General features: G+C 41.6%; 1 protein-coding gene across 1 annotated transcript in view; it reads left to right on the forward strand.

The window, feature by feature from the left end:
• The window catches only part of Htt (huntingtin), a 140,567-nt gene that overhangs the window by 22,754 nt on the left and 90,789 nt on the right, over positions 1 to 27,024 (forward strand). Inside the window, exons 3-10 of the mRNA XM_027939971.3 lie at positions 5,460 to 5,580; positions 10,384 to 10,443; positions 10,838 to 10,917; positions 12,739 to 12,877; positions 19,750 to 19,891; positions 20,319 to 20,497; positions 23,122 to 23,326; positions 24,472 to 24,519. Coding sequence (XP_027795772.3) covers positions 5,460 to 5,580; positions 10,384 to 10,443; positions 10,838 to 10,917; positions 12,739 to 12,877; positions 19,750 to 19,891; positions 20,319 to 20,497; positions 23,122 to 23,326; positions 24,472 to 24,519 — 974 coding nt within the window. The remainder of the gene's footprint in view (positions 1 to 5,459; positions 5,581 to 10,383; positions 10,444 to 10,837; positions 10,918 to 12,738; positions 12,878 to 19,749; positions 19,892 to 20,318; positions 20,498 to 23,121; positions 23,327 to 24,471; positions 24,520 to 27,024) is intronic.

Raw genomic sequence — 27,024 nt, forward strand, 5'->3', positions numbered from 1 at the left:
TCTGTTCCATCCTTCTGGATTTGTTGTCAAATTCCACAAGTTCCAGGGTTTTGTTGCACAAAGCTGCTTTCACTTTATGTCACAAGTCTTAGAAACCCACCTGTACTTCTGATGACCAGCTGTAAATTGAGCGTTTGCATGATTCCCCATCTTAGCATCAATAATTTGCAAGGATGGCTCACAGAACTCAGGAAAATATTTAACATTGACTGATATATTATAGGGAATGTAACTCAGGGACAGCTGGGTGGTAGAGATAGAGCAAAGCTTGGGGGAGGGGAGCAAGGCACTTAGGCCTTCTCTGAATGTGCCACCCTCCTGGCCCTTCCCTGTATTTACCACTCTGGGTGATGCTCATCAAGTCCTGCTGTTCAGAGACCCTCACCAGGAGTCAGATCTGCCAGCACTTTGTTCCAAGCCTCTGTCTTCTGAACCCAAGAGAGATGCATACTGTTGAAGCCACTCACTTTGCAGTATTTTGTTATAGCAGTCTCCCCTGACTAAGATACTAGTAATCAGTGGAATGATACTAAAACAAAAATAGAAACATTAGTCACCAAATCATTAAACATTAAAAAATATTAAAAACATTAAAAAACAAAAAGGGTTTTGGGCAGAGGTGATAAAACTTTCCTAGAAGGCATTTTGGCAAAATTTAAAGCATTCGACTTATCATCTGTGTTTAACTTGGTGGTTTCACTTCTAGACATTTACCCTTAGGGAAGTATGTCATAATATTGGTACAGTGCTGTTCATCCCATTAGAAAATTAAAAATACTTTTCATTATCTATCAATAGAGATATTGCAAAAGGACTAGAAGGAACTCCTGCTGACTCTGAAGGGCCAGAAAGAATTTTTATTCACTTACTTAGCCCTAGACTTACTTAGCTGCTACTCTGATTCTGTCTGTAATGCTGATCGAATGGTCAGGCTCTTTGAAAGTAACTGCATCCCATAGCAAAGTGCAAGATTGTTTCTAGGAACACACAAAAAGGCACAGTATCTGATAAGATAAAAGTATTAAGTTTGTCATCTAGGAAAATAACTAGGAGTGCAAAGCAGCAGGAAAATATGATTTACAACAGTCAACACTGACCCAGAAATTACAGATGGTGAGTAGTACAAGAAACTTGAGGGCTGGGGATGTGGCTCAAGCGGTAGCGCGCTCTCCTGGCATGCGTGCAGCCCGGGTTCGATCCTCAGCACCACATACAAACAAAAAAGATGTTGTGTCCACCAAAAACTAAAAAAATAAATAAATATTTAAAAAAAAAAAAAGAAACTTGAAACCAGTTACTGTAACTATTTCATATGTCTAGAGGCTAGAGAAAAGATTGAATAAGTTAAGTATAGACAGACACACAAAAAAAGACCCCGACTGAACCACAGCAGCTCTCTCATTGGAAACAGTTCCTGCTAGAAGTCTGGGATGTGAGAGGGGAACCTTGGAATTCTCTACCTAGTACAGTCTCTTGGATACAAAGATGAAATATCCAAAAACACAAATACTCTATGTCTGTAGGCAACCACTAAAGAAATTTTAAAGAAAGTGTTTCAGGCAGAAAGAAAATGGTACCAGCTGGAAATTTGTATCTACACAAAGGATTTGAAAGCAGCAGGAATGGTGATTATTTTGTCAAGATATGGCAAACGTAGAAGACCCTCTTATTCTTAATTTTTTTAGAAGACCTGAATTAACCTAAGTTTTGAAAGGGCTTAATTTAAAAGATCATCTTGGTGTTCTAAAGCAAGATAGTGTATTTTGGGGTTTGTAGCACATGTAAGTGGAATGTGTGACAGTCATGGCATGATGGCTAGAAGAACAGAAATGGAAGTGCACTGGAGACAGAGGAGTGCCGCCCACCCCGAAGAGAGGAGGGTGACTGTCCCAATCCCAGAATGTGCAAATGCCACTTTACAGTGAATTGGGTCTTCACTGCTGTGGTCAAGCTCAGGGTTTTTAGATCATCCTGGGGTATCCCCATGGGCACTAGGTGAAATAGCACGTGTCCTTATAAAAAGAAGGCAGAGGGAGTTTTACTCACAGAGAAGGCCATCTGAAGATGGAGCAGAGAGGTTTGAAGGCATGGACCTTAAGGTTGGAATGATGTGCTAAGCCACAGAATGCTGGCAGCCAGCCACCAAAGCAAAAAAAGGCAGGCAGAGATTCTTCCCGGAGCCTGTGGAGGGAGAATGGTACCCCTTGATTTCAGCTCATTGATGTTGATTTTGGACTCTGGTCTTTAGAACTGTAGAACTGTGAAAGTGTGTGTGTGTGTGTGTGTGTGTATTTTTTTTTGGTTGGTTTGTTGAGATTCAAATCATACAAAGTATTTTCTCTGACCTTTAACATCATTGAATTGGAATCTATTTCAGAGAAATAATCTAGAAGAGCCCCAAATATGTGGGAAACAGCATGTTTCCACGTGGTCCATGGGTCACTGAAATTAAAAGGAAAATTCAATGTCTTTTGAATTGATCAAAAATAAAAGTGATGCAAACTTGCTAGATGCTGTGAAATAATAATAAAGGGAAATTTAAAGCATTGAATGACTAATTTTAGAACAGAAAGGATCATACTGACCTCCCACCTTAGAAGTTAAAAAAGATGAGCAAGTAGAATCCAAAGTTATCAGAAGAGTGAACTTAATAAAGTTAAGAGCAGAGGTCCGGGAAAGAGCAAGCAGAAAAATGCATAGCAGATCAGTAAAACTGAAAACTGGTTCTTTCAGAGAACATCAATAGATGTGTAAGACTGACTGATAGGGAAAAAAGAACTAAGGCACAAATTACCAGTATTAAGACTGAGGAAGATGGCATTAGTCCTATAGTTATTAAAAGGATTATATTGGGAGGCTGGATTGTGGTTCAGTGATTGAGTGCTTGCCTAGCATGTGTAAGGCACCAGGTTCGATCGATCCCCAGCACCACATAAAATAAATAAAAAGGTATTCATCTACAACTAAAAAAAAATATTTAAAGGATTATGTGGGGGCTGGGGTTGTAGCTCAGTGGTAGAGCACTTGTGTTGCATATGTGAGGCATGGGTTCGATTCTCGGCACCACATAAAAATAAATAAAGATATTATGTCCAGGGCTGGGATTGTGGCTCAGTGGTAGAGCGCTCGCCTAGCATGGGCGGGACCTGGGTTCAATTCTCAGCACCACATAAAAATAAAGGCATTGTGTTGTGTCCATCTACAAAAAAGATACATGGTGCATGGCCCATCAGCCTTTCCCTCCTTTCTCTCTCTCTCTCTCTCTCTCTCTCTCTCCCCCACTCCCTCCCCCTCTCTCTTTAAAAAAAAGATATTATGTCATCTATTACTAAAAAAAAATTAAAAATGATTATATGGGAATATTTGAACAATTTTATGCCACTCAACTTGGCAACTTGAATGAAATTGGGTAATTTCCTTGAAAGACTACTGTAGGTATCAAGAAGAAATAGAGCTGGGCATGGTGGCGCATGCCTGTAATCCCAGCAGCTAGGGAAGCTGAGACAGGATTGTGGATTCAAAGCCAGCCTCAGCAACAGTGAGGCGCTAAGCAACTCAGTGAGACCCTCCTCTAAATAAAATACAAAATAGGGCTGGGGATGTAGTTCAGTGGTCCAGTGTCCCAAAGTTCAATCCCCAGAACCAAAAAAAAGAAGAAATAAAAAACCTGATTAGCTCTATATCTATTTTATATTTAAAAATCAGTAGTTGATTAGTTGGAAAGAGTATATGAACTTCTTCATCTGTCAGTTTTATGAAATCTAAGTGTATATAAGATTTCCAATGAAAATTCAGTGTCTGTATTGAGATATGCTGTAAAAAAAGCTTGTTTTATATATCAGTAATTTCATGTTGGCTGCATATTGAAATACTGTTCTGCATTGGATTCGACAAAGGGGAATGAAGGGAAGGGAAGGGAGGATAGTAACAGGAAAGACAGTAGAATCAATCAGACATTACTTTCCTGTGTTTATAATGAATACATGTAACATGAGTTACATGTGTAACTCCACATCATGTACAACTATAGTAACAGGAACTGTACTCCATGTATGTATGATATGTCAAAATACATTCCACTGTCATGTACAAAGAAGGCAATCCAATACTATTCTGGATGTTTTGGGTTAAATGAAATGTTAGAAGAGTCTTGCCTGTGTGCTTTTCATTTTGATGTGACTACACAAAGTGTGAGATCATACTTGGAACTCCTGACAGCTGTGCTGACAACATTGCTTTGGAGCACAGGGTCTGAATGTTCTAGCTCATCAGAGACCTTCCCTCCATAGCTCTTTGTTCATGGCTGTATTCCTGTAGACAAGGGAAGTGTTGCTAAGTGGGAGTCTCGGGCTTGGTCTTGTGTTTTTGTTGATCATAGAATTGAACAGCTGGATGCCATGTAGCTTGACTGTGCAGTCTTGCTCACCCTTAGACTCATGACTGTCTTCTGCCTGCCAGTAGGAATTACTACTTAGGGATAAAGGGGGAGGAGGCTTTCAGGGAACTTTTTAGGTTGAGTTGCTGGGACATCAATCTGCTTAGTGTTTCAGGAATAACACAGCCCTTATGTCCTGGGGTTGCTTCCACCCCTGTGTTGGGATACCTGAGTTTCAGGTGCATGGCCCATCAGCCTTTCCCTCCATAGCTGGGTTTAGTTGGTTGGATCATCTCAGCCTAAACAGTTCACAGTGGCCACAATCCAGTTTTTGTGACAATGGTATCCTGTCTAGTGCTACAGTCAGTTTGACCATGATCAGATGCATTCTTTTTTTTTTTTTTAATTTTATTTATTTATTAGTTTTCCGGCAGACACAACATCTTTGTTTGTATGTGGTGTTGAGGATCGAACCTGGCCCGCACGCATGCCAGGCGAGCGCGCTACCGCTTGAGCCACATCCCCAGCCCCATGATCAGATGCATTCTACAGTGAAATATGGTTATATTCTGAAGCATATTAAGAGTGAGATGGAAAAGGAAGAGAAGAGATAGATTGTTACACTGATTATTAGAGTAAAGTTACCTTTTGGCAGAGACAGGTGGCTTTCTGGGATTTAATGGTCAGAAGCAGTGTCTCTTAAGGTTTTTAAAATAAAACTTCAAAGAAAAAATGTGATTTGGATTGCAAGTATATTCTCTTCTTTTGTTAATAAATTATTTTAGAATAGTTTCAGATTTATAGAAACATTTCAAGAGCATAGGAAGTTCTATGTACCCTACATCTAATTAGTTTGGTTGATTAGCATCTTACATTAGTGTGGTGCAGTTTTCACAATTAGTGAGTCAGTTTTGATGCACTGTTAACTGAAGTCCAACTTCATTCAATTTTCCTTAATTTTTATGTAATCTCCCTTTTCTGTTCCAGAATCCTACCCAGGATAACGAATCCTTTACTACGTTTTGTTGCCATGTCTCCTTAGGTTCCTTTTGGTTGTGACAATTTCTTTTCTTCTTTTACTTAGAAATTCTCCAGAATTTCAGAAACTTCTGGGCATCGCTATGGAACTTTTCCTGCTGTGCAGTGATGATGCGGAGTCAGATGTCAGGATGGTGGCTGACGAATGCCTGAACAAAGTTATCAAAGTAAGAACTGTGGATGTGATCATGGGCCAAGAGAAGACGCCATCAGGTAGTCTCTGTGTCTTAGTGGCCTGTTCTTAGGATATCTGCACTTCTTCCATTCTTGGAGTGTGGTTGTCAGGACACAGATGGGGAGAAAGGAGATTCTGGCATGGGGTAATATAGCCAGGACACCCAGTGGTGCTGGGTGCTGGCAGTGGTGCTGGGAAAGACGAGGAGAGAGATGGGCCCCTGACTTGTTCTGTCACTGCTTCCTGATGCAGAGCCTGTGCAGACCCCGCAGCTGTAATCCAGTGTTCCTTTTTTGTTTTCTGCTGCCATGGAAAATTAAAGTCCTTCTTCCATGCACTAATTTTTACTGTATTGCAAAACTGTCTGTGTTTTTATCCTTCCCTCTTCCTCTTCATTAGTCCCCAACCTGTCCTGGTCCACTGATTCCAGACCACCTTTGCCTTTGCCAGTGGGCCTTTTGAATTGTGGGTCCAGAATTAAATATTGTTCCACACAGGCTGACCAGCACTGAGGAGGGCTCTTTAACATAGCTCTCTACACTTCTCCAAAAGCTGCTGCCTGATGATGGTGAGGAAGAGCATGTTTCTTGTTCCCCTCTTTGCAGGAATCCTTGCTCATTGGTAGTTCTTCCTCTTTTTTCCTTACCTGACATTTAGAAAGGACTTTGAGAAGAGGCGCCATCTCTTCTCTGTCCTGGAAGACTATCTTGCAAGTAATACTTGCTTGAATGGAACCAGGAACTCCAGCTTACACAGTCATTTCCTTTCCCATTAGGGTCTTTGAGTAGATCTGTTCCTTGGTCTCTTCAGAGTCTTTTTTTGCAGAGTAAATTTTACTTTTACCAAATAGTTATCCTCTCCTTTCCCTCGTGGTCCTGCCTTCCTGAGGAAGGGTTGTCACCCTGTTACTCCTGTCGAGGCTACTGAGCATTGTTGCCAGACTGAGAGCACAGAGAGATCTGCATTAGATCTTTGCTCTGACACTTCCTAATGGAACAACCGTTATACTTAAAAAATCACTAGTTGCTTAGTTGGAAAGAGTATAACTGACAACATAGCTGTCAGGAGTTCCAAGTGTGATATCACACTTTGTGTAGTCACATCAAAGCACACAGGCAAGACTCTTCTAACATTTAACCCAATACATCCAGAATAGTATTTCCTTCTTCTTACATGACAGTGGAATGTATTTTGACATATCATACATACATGGGGTATAATTCCTATTATTGTAGTATATGATGTGGAGTTACGCTAGTCTATGTATTCATATATAAATGGGAGCAGACAGAGTTTTTGTATTGAGTATAGGAGTGTGTGTGTGTGTGTGAACTGCCACATACTGGATCCTCAAGGTGGTAAGTATTCTTATGAGTAATGAAATTCTCACACTATTCCCCAGCGAGGTGGAAGGCATTGCTTTCTGTCTTGTGTTACATGTTGCATGGATCCGTGGAGTTCTGCTGCCCCAGGAATCATTCCCACCTGGCTGCATACAGTCTCTTGGCTAGCTCAGCTTTTTGTGGTCAGGATGTGGCTTCTCTGTAGCCTGGGTTCTGGCTCCCATTTCCCAGGCAGACTTTGGGAGATCCCTCTGTTGTCTCTAGTAGTCACTGTGCCTTCCCCCTGCACCTGCTCTTTGTGCCTGAGCTTGCCCCTTGCCTCCTATGATGGCCTAATGGTCAGTTTCACCAGTTCTGTGTGCATGGTACTGTGTCACCCTTTTGCAGGTGGTGTTCCTCAACATGTTTGCAGATGTCCTGTTTGAGTTCTGTTTGCTTCTCCAGGCCTAGATACCCTTGGTTTCTTTTCTTTTTTTTTTTTTTTTTTTTAATTTTTCCCACTGGCAGGACCAGCTGGGCTTTTCCTGATATTTGAATTCTTGGTCTGTGATCCTCAGGGTCAGAAAACCTTAAAAGAGGGCTGTTGTAGGTTCCCTTATTCATGTAAGTCGGGGGCTAGGGGAACAGAACAGAATGACCCCAGATTGCTCTAGTACTGGTTACTGCACACATGGGCACCATTCCATTTTTTAAAAATATTATTTTGTAATTGTAGATGGACTCTCTCTCTCTCTCTCTCTCTCTCTCTCTCTCTATATATATATATATATATATATATATATATATATATATATATATAATGTGGTGCTGAGGATTGAACCAGTGCTTTACACATGCGAGGCAAGTGCTCTATCACTGAGCTACAACCCCAGCCCTGGGCACTGTTCCATTTTAAGACTGTCTTGCTTAGAGTCTGCTGCCAGAACTGCTGGTCACAGTGACTTGATGTCTGCAAGCAAGAGCCCTGGCTTGTAGTTTTAGGTTCCGCTTCTTTTTGCCTCTCTTCTTTTCCCTTCTTTCTTCTAGTTTCAGTCTCCCAGTGCAGAGATTCCAGATTCTCATGGTACACCTCTGAACATAAGATAAGCTCAGTCTCTCTTATTTTCTTCCTTTTGCTTAAAGTTGGCTTCTCAGATTTCTGCCTTCTAAAATACTGTAGTCATCAGGTTCCCATGGCACAAAGTGGGGTCAGGATCCAGCTAGACTTGTTTTTACTGTGGCAGAGGAAGGGCAGGCTGGGAGAATGTAGGTGACCCCAGGCAGGTCTGAGGGATGGGCAGGAATGCAGGAATGGTCACCTACCAGTCAGATCCTGGACCTTTGTCTCCTCTTGAGAATTGTTGTATACATTTTCTAAGGATCAGATTGTAGCCTAAGAACTTTGGAACATTTTGCTTGTCATTTCTGTAGAAAATGTATTGGGGTCTGACACAGCCTGTCGGTGAAGCATGTGTGTCCAGAAGTAACGTGATATGTGGTATGAAGTCCGTATTTACAAGGACTGAGCAAAACACCAGACAGTCAGAAGGCAGAGTGATGCTCTCTGTCTAGGGAGAAGAGGGACCTCTTGGAGGCAGTAAGGACCTTCTTCCCCTGTGCAGTATCCTTCCCTCAGAAGGAGGATAGACTCTTCTCATGCTGTGGAGAGTGGGGCCCCTGAAGGGTCAGTTCCAGGAGTTCATACTTTGATGGGGAATGAGGAGCTCTTGAAGATCTTTGACACAGTCAGTGGAGGGCATTTGGTTTTTTGGTACCAGTTATTGAACCAGGGATGCTTAACCGCTGAGCCATATCCTCAGCCTTTTTTTTTTTTTTTTTTTATAATTTAGAGACAGTATCTTGCTAAGTTCCTTTAGGGCCTGGTTAAGTTGCTGAGGCTGGCTTTGAACTTGCAATCCTCCTGAGCTACTGGGATTTGCAAGCCTGTGCCATTGTGCCTGGCCAGAGTAGGGCTTTGTGTTGGAAGCAGGACCTGGTGAGGAGTAGAGAGAAGCCTAGTAGAGAGAACCAAACAAGGATCCTTGCCTGCACAGTCCAGGAGAATAGGGCCCAAGCTCCGGTGGTGGCATTGGGGCCAGGACCATGAGGCAGCCAGGCTGTGGGCTGGGTCTGGCCATGAGCATGGAAGCAGGTGCAATGGAGGATGAAGCACAGGTGGGCTGCATCACTGCTCTGAGAAGAGTTGAGTTTAGTTTTTTCTTGTTATAAGTTTGGTATTGGGTTACAAAGCATTTATGAAGCTAACTCAAACTTTGCTAAGGCTTCTGATTTGTTTGAGAAATTGTGTTTTAATATATTTGTCTAGTTTGGTTTGCTCATTTAAAGACTTCCAGAATGAACTGCGACAGTAGAATCGGGATTGTAAAGTTTCCTGCGTCAGTGGAATCAGGATTTTAAAGTTTCTGAGCCATTGTCATACTTCAGAATCAGTCTCCTAAAGTGTGCCCCTGCTTTTGAATGTCTTTTGCTGGCCTAGTGGGTGACCCACTAGGACCAGCTTTGTCACTGGGCATGAGGCGCTGTGCAGCACTGTGAGAAAGGGCTTGTTCCAGTCTCGACTCTCAGTAGGCCAGCATTTGCAGTGCCATTTTAGAAGAGAAGCTTTCCAGGATGAGAGTGGGGCAGCCCTTCTCTGTTGGGGACTTCATGCCATCAGCCATGGTTAGAGGTTCAAGTGGGCACGTGGACATAATTGCTGGTTTAGTCCTGAAGTGAGTAGGGACTCGTAAGAAATGAGCTGCAAGGACCATGAGGCTCCTTGTTGGCACTGGGGTTGGGGGCCAATGAACATCCCAGCCAGCAAGTGAGGAGGCCAGGCCTGCAGGAAGGATGTTTCTGTTCCAGAAACTGTTTCCCACCACAGCGAGGGGCTGAGATCCTACAGCGTGCCCTTAGCCCCCCAGCCCTGCAAACTTCCCAGGGTGCCCATCGCCTGGGCTGTTGTTATCTGACAGAATGAAAAGAATGAAGGTTTCCTGTGAGAACTGTGAGAACTGTGAGAACTTTGATTTATTTTAGTTTTGATATTATGTAGTATGTCTAGTGTTTTCAGTAATGTCCTGTGTGAATTTGCTTTTTTTTTTTTTGTTTTTTAGTACCAGAGATTGCACCCAGGGGTGCTTAATCACTGAGCCACATCCCCAGCCCTTTTTTGTATTTTATTTAGAGACAGGGTCTCGCTGAGTTTCTTAGGGCCTCAGTAAGTTGTTGAGAGCTGGCTTTGAACTCAAGATCCTCCTGCCTCAGTCTCCTGAGCTGCTGGGATTACAGGCGGATTATAGGCAAGCACCAGCACGCCTGGCATGAATTTGCTTCTTAGTGAATAGCTTCCTAATGTAGTTCTTATTATATTTTACATTGTCCCCAAATTAAAATTTTGGTTGCTTTTAGCTTTGTTTAGAACTGTAAATGGACTGTCTTCTATGAGCATATCTCTTTGTGTTTCCTTGTAGGCTTTGATGGATTCTAATCTTCCGAGGCTACAATTAGAACTCTATAAGGAAATTAAAAAGGTGAGCCCTTACTTTCCATTCTTGAAAAGATGGTACTATTTCACTGTTTTGAGCAGGATTATGTGAATTTTTATATTTCAGTTAATAAGTAAAATTGTTAGGAGGAAATATTGTTTGGCAAGGTAGATTTTACTGTCCAAATGCTTACTCTTAATTTTTGTTAGATGAGATAGGACTTTAAAATGGCAATTTGGTTTTTGATATTTTTATAATTGAAGCCCACTGGACCTCAGAATCTTAGAAGCAGTTACCAAAAGTTTTACACATCTATCTGGACTTTTCTTTAAACTCGGAAAGTAACAATGAAAGTGTATGCTTTGCCTATATGCAGCCCTCTTGGTGACTAATACATGTGGCTCTTAAATGTAACATGTCCCTCCTTAAACCCATGCAGAATGGTGCCTCTCGAAGCCTGCGTGCTGCCCTGTGGAGATTTGCAGAGCTGGCTCACCTGGTTCGGCCTCAGAAATGCAGGTAAGTTGTACCTCTCTGGGTTATGTTTGTCACTATTTTTGGTGGGTGGCCAGCTTTTGCTGATCTGTTGTCCCAGCTCACGTGTCCCTTCTTCAGAGGTCTCCCTTTCCAGTCTCTCTGAAATGACCCACTTCTGCGCCTCTAAATTGCAGTCAGCAATTGGCCAGCTTGTTCTTGCATGCTATAGTAGTGCACTCTTGGTTTCCTGTCCCATCCTTCCTCAAGAGAGAATTAAGAGGTATGTGGTCTAGGGCAGCAGTAGTCTTCCCATCTTGTTCTCTGCTGCATTCCCAAACCAGTGATGGGATCTGCACATAGTAGTTGCTCACCAACCTCATTGTTACCAAGTATAAGAGTCATAGAAAAGTAGGCTTTGTCTGTTTAGTGGATTCGAAGATGGGCGTTAAACTGTGCGTGACATCCTGACCAGTGAAACAGTTCTGATAGTTGATTGAGAGAGCACAAGCACCACTTTCGTCATTTCTTTTCCTTAACCCACAAGACCTTCAGATGTCCCGGAGACCCTTGGCTTCACCCTGGGTGACCTATAGAGTGGCCTAAACTCCCACCGTTATTAGGAACAATGATATATTTCATTTAGGTTGAGTTTCAGTAAGAATCTCATGTGGCTGCAGAGGTACAGTCAATAAGGACATTTCTTTTTACAAAACCCTTTTCCTTTTATTGTCCATTTTGTCCAGGGCCTGGGGCCTGCTAAACATGCTGTACCACTGAGCTACTCTCTAAACCCAGCTATCTTTATTTTGAAATTATTTTGTTGTATTTCTGAAGCAATGCATTGCAGTTTCACCACATAGCAACCAAAAGTGATCTTAAAAATACAAAATTGTGCTACCATTCCTTTTGTGAAACTCTTTTACTCATTGCCCAGTGCTGTTCAGATAAAATCCAGAGTCCTCACCCTGGCCTAGACAGTGTGGCCCCCACTGGCCCTGTCATTACAGTGTTGACTCACTGGCCTGGTTTTAGTTCTTCCATCAAGTCAGGTTGTCTGATATATCCCCAGAGTCCCCTGCTGTTTCCATTTAGAAGTCCCTGCCTCAGTGCTCTGGCCCTGCATACTGCCATGCCCCTGCAGGCACCTGGGCATCTTCTACCCCTCATGGCCAAGAATCTGTTCAGTGAAGTTTTCTGGCCTTATCTGTCAGTTCTGTGACTCACTCCTTGTACCTTACATGTTCTGTTTTTCCCTCTAGAGGGCCAGACCATATCTTGAAGCCCTCATTTGGTTTGAATATTTTTTTCAAGTTTGTCATGCTCCTATTTTAAGAAAGCTTTATTCAGCAGGGCAAGTTGATGCCCATCTTTAACTTGGGAGGCCAAGGCAGGAGGATTATAAGTTTGAGACCAGCCTGAGAACTTACCAAGACACTGTCTCAAAATATAAAATGGAAAGGGCTGAGGTGTAGTTCCGTGGTTGAGCAGCCCACAGTTCAGTCCCCAATATTGCAAGAAAAAAAAAGAAAAACTTTATTTACTTCTAAAAATTTTTGTTTTCAGTGTTTGTTTATACTATCGATTGTTTTCCAGTTGAAACTCATGGTATTTTAACAACTATTGTAATCTATTGCAAATGATTTTTAAACCCAGCTTCTTATAGTCCTTTGTGACCATGGGAAAGATGGAGGACAGTTGAACCTCATCTGTGGTTAGACTTCCTGTTCCTTTAGCTGAACCTTGTATAATCTCCATTAAGGACCATTTTGCTGGTAAAACTGGGTTTTTGCTAACAGGGAACTGATTGCTTCTATTTCTTGTTAGAGAACACCTGAATAATGACATATTATTTTGTGTACACAGGCCTTACCTGGTGAACCTCCTGCCATGCCTGACTCGAACAAGCAAGAGACCTGAGGAATCAGTACAGGAGACCTTGGCTGCAGCTGTTCCCAAAATCATGGCTTCTTTTGGCAACTTTGCAAATGACAATGAAATCAAGGTCTGATTGCACCTCTAGGCACACATGTGCTAATGACACAGGGAAGGAGTCTTTCAGGGCTCAGGATTTTTGGACAGGCTGTCACTTGAGAGGATTTCTTAGTTGTATTATGCTTCTTAATTCAGCTAACACCATTTGTGTCATTTTGAGGTACCCCAAAAGCCTTTTTTCACTTTTACTTTCCTATCACGGGGTGAAAAGTTGAATAGGGAGATGGCCTATAGATATAAATTCCAAAGGTATTTTTCTAGAGCAGATTGTTTTTTGGCATACTGAATTGGCTCCTTAACCTAGCTGAGGAAAGAAACGGATGATACCAGGTCTGCAGGTAGGAGAGCTTGCTGTGTGCCCTGTGAGTGTATGAGTGCCCAGCAGCTGCCAGGGCCTCCTTGGCTTCCTGTTTATGCTTTATCCTAACAAGCAACCTAAGTCCTGCTTTAGTATTTCCTTCATTACATCCGGAGGTTGTGATTGTGTCACACGTTTTGCAGATTGCAGGATTTTAGGCCTTCTCCATTTTTGTGGTCAAGTCCTGGGATTGAGTTGTCTTCCAGGGAGGTCATGGAATGCAGAGGTGAGAGCAGTGCTCTGGGGATTAGACTGCAACTAGAATTCTGCCCTGTTGACCATCTCTTTCCCTTTACACAAATTACCCAATAGCTCTTCACTTGTCCCTGTCCTCTTCTGAAAAGCAGGGCATGAAGGCCATTCTGGGAGTGCAGGAACTGTGTGCATGTGGAATGTAGTATAGGACCTGGCCTCTAGGAAGTGCTCAGGTGTTAGCTGAGACTGCTGTCATTAGCTGTGTGACCTTGCGTAAATTATTCAACTTCTCGTGGTTTTTCTCTGAGCTTTTTTTTTTTTTAAAGAGAGAGAGAGAAAATTTTTTGATATTTATTTTTTAGTTTTTGGCAGACACAACATCTTTGTTTGTATGTGGTGCTGAGGATCGAACCCGGGCCGCACGCATGCCAGGCGAGCGCGCTACCACTTGAGCCACATCCCCAGCCCCTTCTCTGAGCTTTTGAAGTTTTCTTTTTTAAAATTTTTAAAATTGATTCATTATAGCTATACATAATAGTGGGATTTGTTGTTACATATTCATACATGCAACAACATATTTGTTAAAGTTTCATTTCCAGTACCCCCTTTTGAAGTTAATACTAAGGTAATATTAAAAACCAGTTTCATAGGCTTTTGAAATAATGAAGGGAGATTATGAATATAAAGAATTTAGTAATTGAATTATGTTCAATGGTAGCTACCACTGCTGTTATTTTATTCTCCCTCTTTGGGTTGGGGGCAGATGCTCCTGGGAAGTCTCAGGACTTGAGAACTGCACATCCCCAGTGTGCCCACCAGTCATGGGGGTCCTCTTGTGGACAGTCACCTTTTGGATAACTCTGACAGGGCAGAGACGAGGCAGATGGTGGATATTTTGGTAGTTCTTCTAATCCTGTAACTTAGTTTACCATTTAAGTAAGATGATGCTAACCTTTTTGTTGTTGTTGTTTGTTTTTATATAGAGTTGCTACTGACTTAACTTCTTCCTATTTATTCCCCTGTCCCTTTACCCATTTATGTTTGTTCAAAAAACATAATCCAGGATTATTAAAAGGATTATAAATAAATAAAGACACTAGTCCCTCTACTTCTCCTAATCCTGTGTCTCAGAGGCAGCCACATCTCTTTGTTTCTTCTGGTGTTTACCTCCACATTTCTAAACAACATGCTTAGACTGTTATTTTTGGATTTTAAAATTTTAGACACTTTTTACTTTAGAAGAGATGAATTTAGTCCTAATCCTTCTCCTCTCTTTTCACTAACATTATATCAGTATTCAGTGTATACATTATTATGTCGAAGTAAATAGTCACAGCTGGTTAGGTATGATTATATTTCTTCATACAGCCTTTTGTTTTTCTAGAGTTAGTAGTTGCTTTTTTTTTTAATATTTATTTTTTTAGTTGTAGTTGGACACAGTACCTTTATTCCATTCAGTTATTATTTTTTTGTGGTGCTAAGGATCGGACCCAGGGCCCTGCGCATGCTAGGCGAGCACTCTACCGCTGAGCCACAATCCCAGCCCCAGTAGTTGCTTCTTTTTCACTTATATTCACTGGCCATTTACATCATTTTACACCTTCTGATGGCTTTGTAAGATGCATCTCAGTACAGCTTTCTACATGATAGGTAGTTTATTGGATCCTTTTACCTCAGTACACTTGTCTTAGAATTCTCAGCTTTCCTTAGTCTGGACAGTTGCTCATTAAGTCTGTTGCCAGATCAGTTCCTGGGCCTGTCTTTGCCCTGGAAATTGCCTTACTGCTCTCTTATTGATGCCTGATACGTGGATGGCATATCTTTTTTTGTGTGTGAGTGTGTGTGGCACTTGTGATTGAGCCGTGGATGCCTTTATTTTTCTAGGTCTGCTCCCCTATTTTGGTAGAGCACATCCTCTAGTAGCTTCCTTAGAGGGATGAATGGGAGGAATATTTTGCATTCCTATAAATGCCTTTATCTCTCTTGGTTGGGTATAGCATTTTGGAATGGAAATCATTTTTCCTCAGGAATGTGAAGTCTTTGTCCTATCATCTTGCAGTCCACAGCATGGTTATGGGAAGTTCCCTGACCTGATGCCTTAATCTTTGAAAGCTTTTCATTTTGGGGAGGTGGGTTGCTGGGTACTTGGTAGGCCTTTAATTTGGAAATATGCCTTTAAATTCTGGGAGATTCCTTTACTTTTGCTGGGTGGGTGCACCAGGAGCACTTAACCACTGAGCCACATCCTCAGCCCTTTTCATATTTCATTTAGAGTCAGGGTCTTGCTGAATTGCTGGGGCTGTCTTTGAACTTGTGATCCTCCTGCTTCAGCCTCTTGAGTCACTGGGATCACAGTATGCCATTGCTTCTGGCTTCTCTTGGAGTTCTGTTTCTTGGATGTATAAGGAAAGAACTGAATGAAGGAAATAGAGAGGAGGCGGATCAATAGCAACACAGGTTTATTTGGGATAGACCAGCAGAGGAGGGCCCAGTGGAGACTGAGACCCATCTGGAGTAGTTATAGGGGCCTGAGGGAGGGGGTAACTTTTGCAGTTAAGCCATTGCTAGGGAAGAGTCCTTTTAGTCATTACCTCTATTCTTCGAGGTGGTCACTATTCCATGTTGAACCAGGTATTTTCATGATTCCAGCCCCAGATAGCAATTTCCTTTCTTTGCATGATGATGGAGTATTATTTAGGTCAGGCTGAGTCAGAGTGACTGTGAGGTGACTCTTGTTCTAGGATGGAGGATATGTTTCAAAATGCCTGTATCAAATTCTTCCTGACAGTGTGCACTTGCTTTTTTGGGGAGCCTTCATAACTTTCCACTCATCCTCCAGAAAAGCTTGTGTCTGACCTTCTTCCTATGTTCTGGGTCAGCCAGTTACCACTTGTTACTTTCTACCTTCCAAAGATTGTTGGCACCTGTGCTCTTCTTTCTGCCCTTATAAATGTATTCTTTAAAAAACTTCTTTACTTGATTCTTGTGGGGTTTCTGGGTAGTGGAGGTTCATGTTAGATCAGAAGTCTCCTAGGCTGTGGTGGGTGCATTTTTACTCTCAGGATTACCAAATATTCAGAGTTCTTGACTTTGGATTTTTCACCCCTGGATATACAAAGTAAAAGTAGAACAGTGTGCAAATCAATAAGTGTAGCCCTTGATGAATAATTACAAAATGAACTTACATAGTAGCCAGCACCCAGGTCAGAAAACAGAATCTTATATGCACACTGGAAACCCCCTGTGCTTTCTCCCTGTTACCACTCTTCCCCTTTTCCTCAGAGATAGTCACTGTCCTGGCTTCTAATGCCAGAGTGAATCTGTTTTTAAATTCTATATATGCAGAATTTATATATTTATATATAAATTTTATATAGCATGTGTTCTTTTTGTCCATCTCCTCTGTGCACGTTCAGCTTGAGAGTCTGCTGTGTTGTCCTGTGTGTTAGCAGTTCGAGTGGTTTCCCAGCTGTGGGCATTCTGTTGTGTGCATGAGCCTCAGCTTGTCCATTTTGTTGTAACTGGACGTTTGCGTTATTTCTCACATCCGCCTACACTGCTGTTAGCATTCTTACATGTTTTTGGAGCACATGTGTCATTTTCTGTTGGGGCTCCCTGGAGGTGGAGTTGCTAGGGTTGCAGGGCACATTTAGCTGCAGTGGATACCACTTAGCTGCCCTACTCATTGGTCACAGTTGACTCCAGGTGCTCTGTACGGCAGTTGTCAGTAGTTTAGTTCATTTTGGGGGGGCGGGTACCGGGGATTGTATTCAGGGGCACTCAACCACTGAGCCCCATCCCCAGCCCTGTTTATATTTTATTTAGAGGCAGGGTCTCATGATTGCTTAGCACCTCAGTTTTGCTGAGGCTGGCTTTGAACTCAAATCCTCCTCCTGGATCCTTCTGCCTTAGTCTCCCGGGCCGCTAGGATTATAGGCATGCACCACTGTGCCTAGCATTCAGTTAGTTCTTTTTCTTTCTTTCTTTTTTTTAAAAGCATTTCTTTTTTTTTTTTTTTTTTTTGTAGTTGTAGATGGACAGAATTTATTCATTTTATTTGTTTATTTTTAATGTGGTGCTAAGGATTGAACCCAGTGCCTCACACATGCAAGGCAAGCGCTCTCTGGCAGTCATTTAGTTCTGAACACTGATTATTCTGATATCACATTGTGGTTGTAATTGCCATTTCCAGTCCCTAAGTACTCTTTTTTTTTTTTTTTTTTATAAGATGGACCCACTATCTTTATTTATTTTTATGTGGTGCTGAGGATCCTAAATACTCTTGACTCTAAAGTTTAATGATTTATGCATCTTTTCCCTTTTGAAGTACTCTAGGAAATATGTCATGGATGCGTTTTGAAAAGTGGAGCCCTCCATGTAGCACATACCCTTCCACTATTCTGAGAAGTACTTAAGCCTAGTTTAACACCTCCTTTCAGCTAGAATGTTCTTGGGATTGTAGAGGTTTAGTTTTTAGAAGTCCCCTTGGAGCTCTCAGGTCAGATTTTATTTATTTATTTATTTTAGATTTTATTATGTCTTATCCAAAACTGTTTAGTTTCACAGTGGACTGGCTATTCATAATAGTGCTTAGTGTTCCTTGTGCTTAGAAATTTGGATTAATGTAGAATGATTGTTAATTTACTTTTTCAATAGTGTGCATGTGCACGTTTCAAAGGAGTTCTTTTTTTTTTTTTAAAGAGAGAGAGAGAGAGAATTTTAATATTTATTTTTTAGTTTTTGGCGGACACAACATCTTTGTATGTGGTGCTGAGGATCGAACCCGGGCCGCACGCACGCCAGGCGAGCGCGCTACCGCTTGAGCCACATCCCCAGCCCAAAGGAGTTCTTTTAAGATGTCAATATCTTGTCTTGCAGCTAAAAAAGTTTGTCAGAGTTGATGGATTCTCTACATGATGTCCAGGGGGAAATGGCAGGCTACATACTATTAGGGGTTTCCATGGTAGGAGACTAGTCCTTTGCTTCTCAAGTCCTAGAGTCTAATCCAGAAGTCACTGAAGCTTGATAAGCCTCTGAGAACCAGTTTATGCAACCTCACTTTTGAGGAGACCCTTATAATCCACTGCTAGTAGATGCATCTATGCTGTTTGCCTGGGTATTGCCCTGATGAATCCCTGCTCAGGATCAGTTGGACTCCATGCAGACCCAGTGCTGAGCTGTCATTCCTGAGAGCAAAATGAGTTTTGTTGTTGTTGTTGTTTTTGGTGGTGCTGGGAATGGAACCCAGGGCTTCATACATGCTAGGCTCTTCCATTGTGTCACACCTAGCTCTGGGAATGGATATTCTTTTTTTTATAATCTTCATTTTATATATTTATTTTTATGTGGTGCTGAGGATCGAACCCAGTGCCTCACACATGCTAGGTGAGTGCTCTACCACTGAGTTGCAACCCCAGCCTATGTGAATGAATATTCTTAAGTAACTTGGTCCCCACATGAATGCAGCTCTAGGTGGTCATTTTTTTTTTAATAGTTGTAGATGGACAGAATGTCTTTATTTTATTTGTTTATTTTTATGTGGTGCTGAGGATTGAACCCAATGCCTCACACATGCTAGGCAAGCGCTCTGCTGCTGAACTACAGCCCCAGCTCCTCTTTGTCATTCTTTGGAGAGTTTTTGTCAAGACTTAATTGGTTGAACTTATTGCCCTTCTCCTTAGTCTTATCCTGGACGTCCAGTGAGAACGCCTTGGTTCTTGATTTCTTGGGACAACTGTGGGTACTATGCTATTGCAGCCAGTCAGGTCACAAATGTTTCCCCTTTGCAGACACACCAACCTGAGAACACCTTCTAGCACTTTTCCAGGTGTCTCTTAGTCCAGGACATTGTTATAGTGTCTAGTTGTCTTTTTTTCCTTTATTTCAAAGTTGTTGATTTTTTTAACTCTTTTTTATATAGTGTCATTACTCACCCTGTGCCCAAATAATGTGAATACATATTTTCTGGAATCCGAGGCCTCTGCCGTCAGAGAGAGAATATAGATGCTGAGTCAAGTCACTAGTATAGTTTATGTTTGTAAATTGCTCTTAACTCTCTCAAGCTTGGAGTTCTTCCATTCAGTTATTGGGAACATTTTAATTATTTATTATTTATACTCTGCAAGAATTTGAAGCTCCTAGTTCTTTTTATTTTTGTTTTTTTGCAGTTCTGGAGATCAAACCCAGGGCCTTGCACAAGCAAGGCAAGCACTCTACCACCAAGCTATTCCTCTAGCCCCAAGCTCCTAAGTCAAGTCTAGTTTTATGAAATATGTGGTAAGCTTCATAGGGAACTCTTCTTTCATCAGATTGGATTTTCACTTTCATAGGTTCTGTTAAAGGCTTTTATAGCAAATCTGAAGTCAAGTTCACCCACTGTTCGGCGGACAGCAGCTGGCTCAGCAGTGAGCATCTGTCAGCACTCTCGGAGGACACAGTACTTTTACAGCTGGCTCCTAAATGTGCTCCTAGGTAAGATGCGGGCAAGTGAGCGGACCCATCACCATTGCTTACACAAGATAGACCTTTGAAAATCTTTAACACCATATGATCCCTTTGCTTCTAGGCTGGACCGCTGGCTAATGGGTTGATATGAGCTGCATTGGGGCTGCTCTGAGTTCCCATGGGGTCTTTGAACTCATGCAGAATGCATCTGTGCCCAAGGACACCAGGCAGTGGGTATAGGCCAGTGTTAGCCCCACCTTCCTTCCCAGCCTGGCTCTCCATTCATGGGACCTGAGGCTGTGCTTCAGCTCCCTGTAACGTTTGTGCCCTTTTAGCCTTTGCTACCAGCCTTGGGGTTAGGCTCTCCTGTGGTCTCTTCTTTACAAAAAATTATACCATGCGTCTCCAAGCAGCAGATCAGCTGTTAAAAACAAGAATGTGGCTGCCTTTGTAGGTCTGCTGGTTCCTGTGGAGGAAGAACACCCCACGCTCCTGATCCTTGGTGTGCTGCTCACATTGAGGTATCTGGTGCCCTTGTTGCAGCAGCAGGTCAAGGACACAAGCCTGAAAGGCAGCTTTGGGGTGACGCGGAAAGAGATGGAAGTTTCTCCCTCTGCAGAGCAGCTTGTCCAGGTGGGAGCCATGGAGGTGATTCTAGTCTCTACACTTAAAAATGGCACACACTTCAAGACCCAGTTAATTTGGATGAAAAGAGGCAGAGCCACAGGCCAGCATTGTGGGCTCTGGAACATGACTGTTGGGTTCCATCCCAAGAGGCCACCTCTAGCCTGTGACGTCTATGTGTCATTGTCATTTCACGTAAAGGTGCAATGTATCACATTAAGCCCTTTAGAGTCCCCCCCACCTGGCATAGGGACTGCTCTTAGCCTGTTTTAAAACCAGGGGTTATGAAATGTGCTATTCCATTCAGTGAATACTGCTTTAGTGCCCACTGTGTGCAAGGCATTGGGGTGGGGCAGCTACTGGGAATGCAGGGAGCATTTCTGCTGCAGCGTCTCCCCACGGTCTAGTGCACTTATCTGGGCAGGGTCGTACACTAAGCATGTTAGGGCAGAATGTAGACTTTGGTAGACTGGCAGGAGCTCAGTGTGCTTTTTGAAAAAAATTAAAGGTGTATTCCACAAAAAGGAGAAACACATTTAACAAATTCAAGAGAGCAAATCTTTAACCCGGGAGTGTATTCAAAACAATCCTGTGATGACTGTTGTGTAGCATGTAGTAGGAACTCAAGAAGCATGCCTTGTGACAAATAATATGACCAAGAAGCTGGGAAAGGGAAGCATATCCCCGTGTTGTTCACAAGGAGAGGGGAAGAGGCAGTGAGTGATTCCATGAAAACCAGCAAGATTTATAGAGGAAACTTGATGGTCCAACTGTGAAGCAGGGCCTCATGCATGCTAGGCAGGTGCTCTCCCACTGAGCCACATTCCCAGCCCCTAAAATGTAGAATAATTTTAAGTATGTAATGAAATGAAAGAGAATCTATTTGACCATTACTCTTGGAAGATTTTAAGTGACACAGTAATAATAACATACTTCTTTTTGAATTATTACTTTAATAGGCTTTGGAGTAAATACTGGTATGTGCACGTGATAAAGCTGAGTTTTAGACTTCCAGGTGGAGTTTATTCATGTAGTCTTAAATAGCAGCATGTGCATGTGGTCAGTCTGGGCAGTATGAAGTAGCACTGTTGCTGACCTTTCTAGAGCAGTAAAGGAGGTGAAGGAACATGGGCAGTGGTCTCCTATTCAGATTGGCAGCTTCACATCACAGGTCTAAGTTGACTACCTCAACAGGGTCTGTAAGCATTTTCTTTTCTTTTTTAATTTTTATTTTTAAAGCATTCTTTAAAAAAAAAAAAAAAAAACACTTTATTTTATTTATTTATTTTTATGTGATGCTGAGGATTAAACCCAGTGCCTCACACATGCAAGGCAAGTGCTTTCCCACTGAGCCCCAGCCCCAGCACCTCCACAAGCATTTTCTATCAGGGGCCAGAGAGTAAATATTCTAAGTTCTGCAGGCCTTACCATGCCCATTGCAGCTACTCGGCTGTACTATTGTAACATGACAGTGGCCATACACAGCCATAGGTATGATGAGTTCCAGTGAAACAGGAAAAGCAGGCCTGAGCCAGATGTGGCCTGTGGACTTCAACTCACCAACCCCATGATTTAGGGTTGTGGAGGTTTCCATCAGAATGGAAATCAAGGATTAAAGGTAGCTCCCTGGGGGACTTTGCCTTTTTATTTTGTACTTTACTGATTTTTTAAAATGTATTTTATGATAGTAAAGGCAGGGTTGGCCAGTTTAGCAAATAAAATTACAAAATGCCAGTGAAATTTGAATTTCAGATAAATAGTAATTTTGTAATATAAGTATTTTCCAAATCAGTGGGACATACTTATACTACAAAATTATTGTTTTCTGAAATTCAAATTTAACTGGGCTGCTTGTGTTTCATTTGGTAACTCTGAAGTGAAAAAGTAATTCATTTTGTTCATATGAATTGTGATTGAGTATTAAAATCACTAATGAGGTTTGACATATGCCTTTAAAATTTCGGGTGACTCTGTTGGCCTCTGTCATGTTTCTGATTGTTGAATGTGTTCACCTGACTCCACCTCAGTGTCTCTTGGGGTTGCCCCTCTTTCCAGTTTCAGAAAATGGAGATGTGAATTGACTTGCTGCTGTTTACTTTAAAGAATATGCAGTGGGGGGCTGGGGCGCGGCTCAGTGCCAGACGGCTTGCCTAGCACCTCTGAGGCACTGGGTTCAATCCTTAGCACTGCATAACAAGTAAACTAAAGGTATTCTGGCCATCTATAATTATTAAAAACAATAACAACAGTGTGCTGCTGGGCACGCCTGTAATCCCAGCAATCTCAGCAGCTCAGGAGGCTGAGGCAGGAGTATTCCAAGTTCAAAGCCAGCCTCAGCAAAAGTGAGGCACTAAGCAACTCACAATACAAAAAAGGGCTAGGGATGTGGCTTACTGGTCAAGGGCCCCCTGAGTTCAGTCCCTGGTATTCCTCCCACTCCTAAAACAAAAACAACAAAAATGAGCCAATGAAAAATCATAGGAATTTAGGAAGCAACCTGGAAACTAATGCCCACAGTGATAGAGGTGATAAAGAAGAGACTGGAAGTAAAAATTCTAGGCTCAACCTTTGCCTGCAAAGGCCTGTTGAAAGACAAAGTGAAAGCTGGGACTGATATCTGCCTCCGTTTCTAGGTTTATGAACTGACTTTGCATCACACGCAGCACCAAGACCACAACGTGGTGACAGGGGCGCTGGAGCTCTTGCAGCAGCTCTTCCGCACACCCCCTCCAGAGCTGCTGCAAGCACTGACCACGCCAGGGGGCCTTGGGCAGCTTGCTGCGGCTCAGGAGGATGCCCAGGGTCGAAGCCGCAGCAGGAGCATTGTGGAACTTCTAGGTGTGTTCTCAGGTTCTCAGTGAGTTCTGCCATAGCTAATTGTGTGGTATGCTTGTGACCTTCTGTTGCATTGTGGATCCGCACCCAGTTCTTTGCGTAGACTTGCAGTGTAGGCTTTACCAACAGAAGACCTAAAGTTTAGAAAGAGAGGTGAAGAATGAGACCAAACATTTAAAATCTGGCCTCCTGGCTCTGCTTCTGATTTGGCTACCCCTCCCTTGGATTTTTAGGTGTCATTAAATGAAAACATTAGGGAAAATATTCCTAGGACCTTGTGCTAATTTGCCCAAGATGGTATCTTCAAGTCTGCATGACAGTTGTATAGTTCCTTGTGCCCTGTGTTTTCTGACTTTAGAAAATCCCTATGATTTTGAGCCCTTCCACAAGGCACCTCCCCAGCCCAGTCTGCTCTTTTTGAGAGAGTTGGACCCTGATTCCCTGAGGGGCTGAATTCTAGAGCAGGGAGCTTGGTGAGCCCTTACTCACCTGAGGTGGCCCTGGGAGCTGGGCTAGCTGGGAAACCCTGCATCTCAGCCTGCAAAAGTGAGCCTGGGGTACAGCAGACCTTTGGGGGGATGCTTCTGACCCCGGGCCTCTCCTAGGCTGCTGCAGTGTGTGAGCACACCTAACAAGGTCTTTATTTGCTGCATGGACACACTTAGACACTTGGAATTTAGACATCTGATTGCTGCTTTGTAAACGTACATGTATGCCCTGAGCAGAAAACTTTAATAGGCTCTGCTGTCCTTTGCATTGAAGGACTCTTTTCTCTATGTAATACATGCCTCAGAGCTAATTGGTGGAAATACTCATCCCTAATGATTTTTCCAATGAAAATTTATGCTTAATTATTAGTTGGGCAAAAAATCTGAGATCTCTAAATAGTTTTGATTTGACTTCTAAAATGCAACTTAATTTAACTCTTGACATTTTAATCATACTTTTAGAACTATATTTGAATGTAAATGTAACTTTTATACTAAAATTAAAGTGTGGAACTTTGGTATTTTAGCACTTCCTATGGAAATATGCTCATATTTTCCCTTGTTTTAAAGTTGAATAAATTTTTTGATGTTTTTAAAATTTCTTCTAGATTTTAGCAGCTTATTACCTTTCTTTCATCTGTTACTTTCTATGATTTGCAGCTGGAGGGAGTTCTTCATGCAGCCCTATCCTTTCAAGAAAACAAAAAGGTAATGATTTCAGAAATCTAAACTTTGTGTTGAACCTCACTGCTTTTCCTCTGTCTCCATGACATATCTGGTCCTATCTTCACTAGTAGAGTGGTTGTGTGGGCAGATGTTGCTAGAATCTGGGAACTAGGTCTGAGGCTATGTAGGGTGGCTTTTTAAAATTGCTTCTCTATCAGAATTGTTTTGTCATCAATTTCTTTCTTTTTCTTGGTTATGATATTTTATTGTTTTCAGCATTAAGTTTTTAATGCCTTAGGTCAGAGATCAATAAACTTTTTCTATAAAGGGATAAACAATAAATATTTTTGCCTTATGAGCCAGGGGGTCTCTTTTGCAAGTGTTCAACTTTCCTGTGGCAGGAAAGCAATTACAGATGATATATAAGCAATTGGACATGTCTGTGATCCAGCAAAACTTTACACATGCAGGCTAGGCAGCTCCTACTTCTAGAGAATGTGTTGTATTTTATAAAGGCAACTTACCCTCCTAATAAATTTGCTTAGTATTAGGAATGTTATTAGATAGTATCTTTTGTAGTTAATTAATTTAGGCCCAGTTGTCATTTGTTAGCCATATTTTAATTTTGTACATATCAAAATGTTCTGCTATAACTAATTCATATTTATTTATTTATTTATTTTTTGAGAGAGAGAGAGAGAATTTTAATATTTATTTTTTAGTTTTCGGCAGACACAACATCTTTGTTTGTATGTGGTGTTGAGGATCGAACCCGGGCCGCACGCATGCCAGGCAAGCGTGCTACCGCTTGAGCTATATCCCCAGCCCTCATTTTTATTGTTAGTGTGTTTCTGATATAATCTGATAGTTTTCATTCACAGTTTTTTTTTTAGTTTTATTCTTTTAAATACACGACAGCGGAATGCATTACAATTCTTATTACACAAAGTACAGTTTTTCTTATCTTTGTATATAAAGTATGTTCATGCTAATTCATGCCTTTATAAATGTACTTTTTTGCATTACAATTCTTATCACACATGTATACCACAATTTTTCATATCTGTTCGTATATAAAGTATGTTGACACCCAAGTGTCAAGTCTTCATACATGTACTTTGGATAATGATGTCCATCACATTCCATCGACTTTGCTAATCCCCTGCCCCATTCCTTTCCCTCCCACCCCTCTTCCCTATCTAGAATTCATCTAATCCTCCCATGCTCCCCCTCCCTAGCAGCACCAATTATTTTCTTTTCCATTGTGGATTTCTATAGGAAATCATTTCTTTCATTCTGTTTTGAAATCTGATCAGACTAATTCTTTTTCTGTGTGTGGTGCTTTGTGTTTGAGAGCCTAATACTACTTGCAATATTGAATGGGATCTTAATAAAAATAATATTCTTGCTGTCTCTGAATTACATAGGCCTTTCCTCAAAGATCTTGGAATCAGTACTTAGGAATCAAGCTGGGTGAGGTGGCTGGTACCTGTAATCCCAGCTGTTTGGGAGGCTGACGCAGGTGGATGACTTGAATCCAGGAATTTGGGATAAGACTGGGCCACGTAGCGAGGCCCCATCTCAAAAGAAACCAAAACATTTGGAAACCATCATAGTGTGGAATCCTTAGTCTGTGATTTTAGAGAAACATAGAAATTGTTTAAAGACCAGTGGGATTCTGGGAAAAGTCAGTCTCTGTGTTCTTGCGATAGGAGAGATTTTTGGACACATAACAAAATTTCTGAAAAATTATTTATTAGTAATTTTTCCAGAGACACTGAATTAGATGACTGACATCACTAAGATGAATTGTTCTCCCCTCTTGTAAGTGCTTAGGACATGGATATTTCTTCAGTCTTTACATATATTTTTCTGGTTTTTTTTTTTGTTGTTGTTGTTCCCCTTCCTATTTTAAGAAATTTTTGTGGCAGTCACAAAATTTTTTTTTTTTTAAGTGAAATTGAAATGTGCCAGTGTGGCACATTTTTCCTGAAGATGAAAAGCATTGTTGTGTTGGATGTGGGCTAAGGGTAAGGATCAGAGGTGGCCTGGAATCTCTTCTCTGGTTGCAGCCTGCCCTGGTTCCTTCTAAGAGGCTGCCCTGGGGAGGCTTCCACAGCACATATTTGTACACCCTTGAATTCGAGGATGAAGACTGTATTAAGGTCCACGTTCACTATTCTGTGATAAAAGACCCCATTGTTTAGTTTTATCCCACGTTGCTGTATTCATTTTACCTAGATTTTGGGTTTCCTTTGCTGATTTTATTTTGTGCTTCTAATGTCAGGTCATGTAAGTTTATGGAAGTTTAGCACAACTCTGACTTATGTTAGAAATTAGAAATTGCCAGTAACTATTTAGATAGTGTCATTTAGTGACATTCATATGTAGTGTAGCCATAATGGTTGTGTCCAGTTAAATCATATTTCAACTTTTGGTTTCTTTTTTCCTTATGAATGTAATTTTGAATATGAACTATAAAATATATTTTTAGAACTTTCTTAAATATTCATTCTCTCAACATCATATAGTACTTGAGTTCTGGTA

The sequence above is a fragment of the Marmota flaviventris genome, chromosome 7 (genome assembly GCF_047511675.1).
Source record: "Marmota flaviventris isolate mMarFla1 chromosome 7, mMarFla1.hap1, whole genome shotgun sequence".
Classification (NCBI taxonomy): Eukaryota; Metazoa; Chordata; class Mammalia; order Rodentia; family Sciuridae; genus Marmota; species Marmota flaviventris.